This window comes from Orycteropus afer, unplaced genomic scaffold, assembly GCF_000298275.1.
Source record: "Orycteropus afer afer isolate SDZICR_OR568_19922 unplaced genomic scaffold, OryAfe1.0 scaffold00048, whole genome shotgun sequence".
Taxonomy (NCBI): Eukaryota; Metazoa; Chordata; class Mammalia; order Tubulidentata; family Orycteropodidae; genus Orycteropus; species Orycteropus afer.
Window position 1 is genome coordinate 14528166 of NW_006921635.1, and position 8624 is coordinate 14536789.

At 56.7% G+C, this 8624-nt stretch overlaps 1 protein-coding gene across 1 annotated transcript in view; it reads right to left on the reverse strand.

Annotated features, from left to right (window-relative positions):
- Positions 1 to 8565, reverse strand: part of MSI1 (musashi RNA binding protein 1) — a 26193-nt gene extending 17628 nt beyond the window's left edge. Inside the window, exons 1-5 of the mRNA XM_007938217.1 lie at positions 8529 to 8565; positions 7893 to 7974; positions 7710 to 7794; positions 4703 to 4744; positions 2746 to 2838 (exon numbers count right to left, since the gene is read on the reverse strand). Of these exons, the coding sequence (XP_007936408.1) occupies positions 2746 to 2838; positions 4703 to 4744; positions 7710 to 7794; positions 7893 to 7974; positions 8529 to 8565 (339 nt within the window). The remainder of the gene's footprint in view (positions 1 to 2745; positions 2839 to 4702; positions 4745 to 7709; positions 7795 to 7892; positions 7975 to 8528) is intronic.
- Between the last annotated feature and the right edge of the window lie 59 nt (positions 8566 to 8624).

Here is an 8624-nt window from a genome sequence, read left to right on the forward strand (position 1 = left end):
ATATATATATATATATATATATATATACATATATAAAATCTAATATATCTCAAATATTCTCATTTCAAAAAACTGTCTATCTTATCGATCAGTTGCCTTTGAGTCTATTTCAATTCATGGTGACCCCACGTGCGTCAGAGTAGAATTGAGAGCTAATAAGGTTTTCAGTGGCTGATTTTTTTTTTTTTTTTCTAAAGTAGATCACCAGGCTTTTCTTCTGAGGCATCCAACCAAAAACTCCCCACCTTTTGGTTAGTATCTTAGTATATGGCCCTCAGCACCACCCAGGGACTCTGCCAATCTCATAGGAAGGAACTAAATGAGACAGTGCCTATAAATCTCTCAACTCACAGTATCTGGGATGCAGCGAGGGACTAATAATGAGTGGCAATGACTGTTTGTATTAGGAGAGGCCTGCTCACAGTCACAGGAGGGACAGTGGCAGAGCTCAAGACCAGTGACTCAGGTTTCCTGAGGCCAGTGGCTGTGTCATGTATGACCACCATCCCACTGAGCACCTAGACCTGTAAAACCAAAAAACCAAACGCCCTGCTGTCGAGTTGGATCCAACTCATAGCGACCCCTCCTTGGGTTTCCCAAGTGGTATCACTACAGAAGTAGATTGCTCAACCTTCCTTCTGAGGTGTGGCTGGTGGGTTTGAACTGCCAGCCTTCTGGTAGCAATCAAATGCCTTAGACACTAGGCCACCTGGACCTGTTGTTGTTATTTGCCGTGGAGACGGACCTGACTCATAGTGACCCCTCCTTGGGTTTCCGAGGCAGTATCACTACAGAAGTAGATTGCCCAACCTTCCTTCCGAGGAGTGGCTGGTGGGCTTGAACCGCCAGCCTTCTGGTTAGCAGTCAAGTGCCTTTGGCACTATGCTACCAGAGCTCCACCTGGACCTGGAAGAGGTGCGCAATGATTATTTTGTTGACTGAGGCAATGAACGGAGGCATCCCCACACCCTTCTCCCGCATCCATCTCTTCTGAGTTCCTGCCTGACCCACACACTGACTCAGTGTAACTCTTGGTCCTACCCATCTTCCTCCACCCAACCTTCCATTCTACCATCCCTGGCCCCACAGACTCCTCAACTTGGATCTTGTACTAAGGACCCCAACTGGGCGGTTGAGGTTGAAGCCAGGGCAGAGGGCAAGAAAAGTGGTTGGGGGTCCATGGTCTCCCCACTCGTGTCCCCTCCCTGGGGCCAGCTGAGGGGAGAGAGGCTACCAGCCCAGTGTCCTTAATAGGCTTTGGTCTCCATGGGAACCCGGGGGCAGGGGGACTCGGGCAGGGGGGAGGGGAGGCGGCCGAGCCATGCTGACCAGTGGGAGCCGCCAAGTTCGGCGGCCGCTAAGCCTGAGTGGCAGCCATGGCGGCTGACCATTGTTCCCCACTCGGCGGCGGCCCCTCGATCCGGGCAGGGGGCCCCCCGCCGCGGGGCCCTTGGCATTCCCGGCTGTCCCCCTCGCTCCCTGGCAGCCTATTCTCCGGCTCCCCCTGGCCTCCCCGGGCCGGTTTCACATGCCAACGCCGATTTAGGCCCGAACAAAAGACGCGGCCGCTGACGGCTTCTCCTGGGGCCCGGTTGCCATGGCAACGCCGGCCCCGGGGGCAGGCGGCCTCCAATCACAGCTGCTGGATCAGATTAGTGCGGGCTCTAATGCTCGGCGTTCAGACACAAAGACACCCCGCCGGAGCCGAGCCGGCCTGCTGCTTCCCAGGGGCGCCCTTCCCTCTGGGGCCCAGGCCCGGGCTGCCCTGCGTCCTGCACCCAGGCCCCCACGGGGGGCGCCGGAGCCGGGCTTCTGGCTCCACACCCCAGCACCCTGGGCACAGAAGGCTGGAAGGCCGGCCGGCCCATTCCCCAAGCCATGTTCCCCTTGGTCCTCCTCTTCCCCATTGGTGGGAACCTGCCTGGGTCCTCCTACAAGAGTTCCTGCCTGCAGGCCATCTCACCAAGAGGGGACCAGGGACACTAGTCTGAAGCAACGTGACCATCCGTCACCTTCAGACTTACAGCTTGGGCTCTTCTTTGCCACCTCCCTTGGGACCTTGTAGTCCATACTGTTAACCTTTCTGGGGACACCCAATAGCCAGGTTTTGTCACACCTTCTGTCTCTTCATAGCCTAAATGGCACCGAACTTAAAAGCTCCACGCACCTGAGAGCCAGCCCTCTGGGCCTGGTCAGAAATTTAGGGTGCTCTCTTCAGCCCTTTCCCAATAAGCCATGGGGTCAGTGCCCCCTCTGTGCCCCAAGCCCCCTGTCTGGGTGAGCAGGGTGCTGAGTGCAATCAGGAGTCATATTTATTGCCTCCTTATCATCCTCACCAGGAAGAGGTAGGGGAAGGTGCAACAGCCTGTGGCCTGGACAGGTGCAAACTCCCAGGAGGCCAACGGGTGGCTAGATTGAACTGGTAATGGGAGCAAAGCCTCCCATAGGAGAATGAAGATAAGGAAGAGAAAAACACAGACCAGGGAACAACAGGGACAGCCACTGTGTGGCTTCCTCCCCTGGGGACCTATCCAGAGTCTGAGGCCCAGACGCAGGCCAGGAGGCTGGACAGTAGCTTGACCTGACCTCACCCACAGAAGGGCCCAGCCCTGCTTTCATCTTTGCAGGAATTAGAGTGGCCTGGAGGGACCCTACTTGGTGCCTCCCAGTTCTACAGGGCTCTCTCAGCCCCAGGAAGCACAGTGTCCACCCCCAGCCCCTCAAGCACCCCCAACTTGGACCAACCTTCCCGAACTGCTCAAAATACTGCTTCACGTCCTCCACTGTGGTGTTCACTGACAGCCCCCCCACAAAGATCTTCTTCGTTCGAGTCACCATCTGTTAAGGGGAGGGAACGAGAAAGTGGGCATCTGAGGCCTGTAGCCTACCGCCACCAGCAGGGGCTCGGGCCCCCCTGCCAGGATGCCAGCTGACAAGCTCTCTGTGGCCCCAGCCTCTCAGAAGGTCCCCCCAAGCTCCCCCTCGGACCCCCGCCTCGAGGCCTGTCACAGACAGCTGTGTACCCCACACCCAGGCTGGCCTCCTGCCTGCCTCCTTCCCTGGGGTCTGTGATTGGAAAATGCCTTCCCTAAGGACTAAGACTGGAAAGAGGGGGGTGGTCAGTGACCCAGAGCCACAGCCTAACTTGAAGACCCCAACAGTCCCCCTGGGAGACTCCAAGGCCCATCACTGGGTCTCCCTGAACCCAAGGCCGGCATTTTCTTTGCCACCCTCCTCTCATCCCAACCTCTGGCAGCCCTGAAGCCCCAGACCTGTTTCAGGAAGAACACATGGTCCTAATTACCCCAGGAGCGCATGGCTAATCCGTGGCAATTCCCAGCCCCATCCTAACACTAAAGCACCTTCTGTCACCAAACTGCTTAATGGAATTAACCCAATTCTGACCATGTGCTCCCTGGTGCGGCTTCCTTGGAATACCTGCTCCATAACTGCTTTCAGGTTCTTGGTTGGACCCTTTCCAGATATGTCCGTTTCCTGTCTCCCAAAACTTGCTCCTCTCCCTTCTCCACGGCAGGAGCTGGGGGCCTTGGAAGACCCCTAGCTGGCCCAGAATCTTAAAACATGCTAGCTCCCACCCACTCCATTACAAAGTGGGAAACAGAGGTCTCTTAGAGATCGATTCCATCCTAGGGCACATTAAGTCTACAGACTCAGAGGTCCTGGCTCCTGTATTAGTCAGCCTCCCCTGTAGGGCTGCCTACAAATTCCGATCTGGCTAGTTGCCCATAACATGGTATAGAACTATAGGCTCCTGAATGCCACCAAAAGTTATAAGTGCTATATAGCTCTCTCGCTGCCATTGAGTCAATTCCAATTCATAGCGACCCCCTTTGGGTTTCCAAGGCTATATATAAATCTTTACAGAAGCAGACTGCCTCATCTTTCTTCCACGGAGTGGCTGGTGAGTTTGAACCACTGACCTTTAGGTGAGCAGCAAATGCCTTAACCACTATACCACCAGAGTTCCTCAGAAGGAAGACCAGGCAATCTACTTCTGTAGAATACTGCCTCAGAAAGCCAAGGAGGGGTCGCTATGAGTTGAAATCAACTCGACGGCAGTGACTTTGGTTTTTGATTTTGGCCCAGAAATTAATTTTCTGCACTCCCCTGCCTCTGCCCCTTGAAAAGTCTGCCAGAGTGCCAGTGGCAGCAAAACACTTGGCAGGGCAGCCAAAGCCACCTAAGTTGAAAGGTGCCAGGTGGCAGGGTCTCAAGGCACAGTGAATGGTGGGTTTTATTGCAAGCTCCAGAGTCCCCCCCTGAGTCCAGTGCAGCCCATCTCAGAGGTATGGGTATGACTCAGGATTCACCCCTACTTAGTTTGACCTCAGGGGGTGACTCTGTCCTGTGTTTGACCCCCAGAGGCACTGGGCACTGGGCTGTGATCTATAAAATCAGAATTAGACTCAGGGTCCAAACTGTCCTGGTTTCAAATAAAGGGCAACAGAGCCCCCTGAGAGGGTTCCCTTGTCTCCCAACATACGCAGCCCCTTCCCCACTCCATCCCAGAGCACAAGTCACAGAGCAAGGACATCCAGAATACCCCCTCCTTCCTCCCCAGACCATTCCAGAAACGCTCCAAACAGAGGTTCCAGAAGCAACTTCCATTGGAGGGAATGCTGGGAAAATCACTGCCCACAGTTGTCCATGGTAACAGAGCCGTTCCCCAGCAGACACCTACCTTAGGCTGTGCTCGCCGAGGGAAGGCCACCTTGGGGTCGATCTGAAAGAGAATGGACAGGTGGAAGGGGCTTTGGTCATCATGCGTCAGAGTACTGATCACCAATGGCCACACAACCCAGCCTTCAGCCCTGAGGACCTCTGCTCGCCCCCAGAACACAGAGGTGACGCAACCTGCCTCGAGACCACAAGAGTCAGTCTGCCTGGGTTTAAATTCCACCTGTACTGCTTCCTAGCTGTGAGACCTCGGACAAGTTACTTAACCTCTCTGAGCTTCAGGTTCAAGCTCACCTGCAAAATCAGCAAATAATAAAATCCACCTCAAAGGGTTGCCTGCAAATGACTTGAAATAATGCCTACAAAGCATTTGGCATGGTGTGTGGCTCACAGCAAGAACCTGAAAGTCTTACTCCTTCAAGGCTGGGTATGTGGGGGGCCCTCCTTCCCTAACATTTCCGACAGATACCTGACTAAGTGAGGCGTGCAATTCAGACTTCAGAAACCTTGCAAATGGAAGCCCTCCTGGATTAAAAAGACTGCAAGAGGAGAGTTTACAACTGCCAGGAGGAGACTCAGTTCTGTGTACCAATACTATCCACAGCCAACAGTTCCCTGATAGTGCAGCTAGTCTGGGGTGAGGCCGAGGGCAGTCTTTGGTGACGCGAAAGGGCATGGCACTTGGACTCAGAAACCTTCGGTGCCTTGCCAAGCCTGTGATCTTCGTAACTTGCTCGACCCTTCTGAGCCTCAGTTCCGTCATCTGAAAACTGGGGATAATCACACCCACTCTTCCCAGGGGCAGCGGTGGGGAACCAGATGAGATAGCATGGGTAAAAGCGGCCCTTTGTGAACTAAGCTGCACAAACAAACAAAGGTGCTACTACCCACAGGCCACCTTTGCCCTGGCTGTGAACAAGCAGAGGGAAAAATCAAGACACTCGCCTGGCTCCTGGGACAGGGGGTAGAGTTTACATTAGAAAATCCTGGTTATTGTTGGAGCTGGGTGTCCCTGGGTACTACACCCATACCAACAAGCAGCAAAAGCCAGGGCCTATGGCACTGATCAAAGCAGGACCGAGCAAAGGCGGCTCGGTCATTCCAGAGTTGCTTGCCACCCACATGGGTTGGACATCACTCCAAAGTTCACCAGCCAATCACAGAGAAGATCTATCTTTTCCCAAAGTTCCTTCTGCTCAAAATTCCACCTCGTTCTAGGAAACTGGCTCCAGCTCCTTTCCGGCCTGAATGGCAGGAACCAGCCTCCTCCAGGCTCCCCCTATGGAATCCATCCACAGTGATGGAACTTCCAGAAGCCATGCTCGGGCAGCTCCTCCTCTGCCTCAAAGTCCACCTGGACTCCAGGAAAAATCACAGCAGCCCATTCCCCCTGACGGAAATTGTGACCGCGTATCTCAACAGACCGTTTCATCCTTCTAATTCTTCCAGAAGCAGTCTTCTCAGCTACCAGCATACCTCACGCAGGGCCCCTGAGCAAACCCTGACAGGGATCTCCCAGGGATGGCACCCAAGCCACGCATCTACAGACCCACACACACACACGCCAGCCCTGACACACCCCACTGCCACTCTGACTCATAGCTGGCAACATAAATAAACTCAACAAGTAAATAAAAGGTGAAAGTCAGAACCCAAAATAGACTCCCCACGGTAAACCTTCCTCTCATCCCCTTCCCCTGGCGGAGGAGGCCAAACACACACAAAGCCCTGGCCCTTTCCAGCTTCCTCAGGAGGGCCACCTCACCTTCCTTTCTCCCCTCTCTCTTTTCCCTCTTACCCATCATCCACTTCTCCACCCCCAGCCCCTGCCCCAGCATCTGGGCTTCCTGAGCACTGCCTGCCCGACTTAGCACTGTGTTCTGAGGACAGGGGATGGTAGGAGAACAGGCAGCTTGATGCAGATAATCACCAAAAACAATAGGCCACTGTCCCTCCACTCCCAGGTCACTCCGGCTGTGCCAAGTCGATCCTTTCAGAGCAGGCAAAGTTGAGGCCTCATTTGCTCATTACTGCGAGCGGGAGTGGGAGCCACTGGGCAGAGATAACAGGAGCTGGGGACAGGCGGCAATTTAACAAATTCTTGGGCACAACCAGCTATTGTTGCAGGTAAACAGCAGCCAGGAGTTGACCCAAGCAGGGAGGCCCAGGGCCCAGGGAGTGTGGGGGAGTGTGGAGAGCAGACTGTGCTATCTCTCTGGCAGACAGACAGACAGACAGGCACCCCCATCACAGAATCAATCCCCCCCACACTTTCTCCTTTTCCCTCTCCCCTTGAGCAGGGTCTCAGCCAGCGCCCCCTGCAGGGCCCAAGACTGTGAGGAACAGTGGGACAGCACCAAAATGTTCCAGGAGTGTGAAGGCCAAGCAGTCTTGCTAAGAGCTGGTCCTCAGAGGGGATCGCTAAGGGTTGTTTTCAGACAAGCTAGCTCCCTCCCCATGAATCCCCTGGTGGGCAAAGCAGGTCTGAGACTCCACACAAAGCAGAAGCTCATTGACCAAAAGTAGGGGAGGAGCGGGGAGAGGAGGAGGGGGATTCAGCCCTGCTTTGCCATTGGTCTGGAATGGGGGGGGGGTTCAGAGCCAAATACTAGTTCGAGTTTGAGAGAAGCCACCGGGTGGGTTACTACAGCCCTGACTCACTCCATTTGGGCCAGGGGAGGAACCTAGCCCCACCCCAAGCTCCACTCTGAGGCGCAAGAATTAGTACTTCCAGGGAGAGAGGAGGTGGGAGCTGCCTCTTCTCCCATTAGTCCCTAGGGGGCTGAGGGGTGATGTAGCATCGTATAGCAGGCCTGGGGGTTTTCTCTTCCCTGTCCCTCCAATTCTAGTGACAAAGTTTCAGAGCATGGCAGCCGTCCTACTCAGAAAGCGCCCTCCTCCCTCAAGTACCCGGTCCAGCTGTCCTCTGGGGAGAGACCTGACCCTCTCCTCTTCCAGTAGCCTCCCTCTCCCAAAGGAACCCCCCCCCACAAGCCCCGAGGGCCACTCACTGTTTTGGAGTCGAGCTCGTGTCGCGATTGCGCCAGCACTTTATCCACCCCCGCCTGGTCCATGAAAGTGACGAAGCCGAAACCCCTGCGCGCGGTAGTGAGGGAGAGGCAGATGGTTACAAGGCACCGAGTGGCGGATGGAGGGGGTGAGCCGGGAGCAGGAGGAGGGGGTGAGGGGCTCACCTGGATCTCTTGGTCAGGGGGTCCCGCATCACCAGACACTCTTTCACCTCTCCGAACTGGCCGAAGTACTCGCGCAGCCCTTCTGTAACCACACACTCGCCTTCGGACCAGCTCCGGCCCGGTGCCCTTCCCCCCTACCGCGTCCTTTGCCCCCGGTGACCCCGGCGCGGCCCGGCCGCCCCCGCGCCAGGCTGCCGGCGCGCTCTCCGCTGTCCCCCCTGACCTCGCCCGGCTCCCGCGGCACCTCTGGGCGCCCACCGGGGCCCCGGGAAGACGAGGGCCAAACTGGGCTGGAGGGGGGACGGCTCCAGCCGTGTTCCCGCCGCTCCGGGAGCTGCCTCACAAAAGTTTGAGCCGCAGGTGCGAGCGGAGTTGGCGCTGCCGCCGGCGAGTCCAGGGGTCCCAGCCCACCCCCCGATGCCCCCTGAACCCCTCATCTGCTCCCCTCCACCCACGGGGCCGGGCACACTCGCCGACCGCCCTGCGCTCTAGGGGTCCCCGGGCGGGGCGCGAAAGAGGGCGCGGGGGCGCCCGGGGTCAGCAGGGCGCAGGGCCTGGGTGGGGGGGTCCGGTTCCAGGGCGCCGGGGGGTCCGGGGTGCCCTGCCGAGCTGGCGGGCGCTCCCGGGCTCGCTCACCCTGCGTAGTCTGCCAACTGAGTCCCCCGATGAACATCTTGCTGCGGGAGGAGGAGAGACACAAAGGGCCCGCGTGAGCGCCGGGCGCCAGGGAGC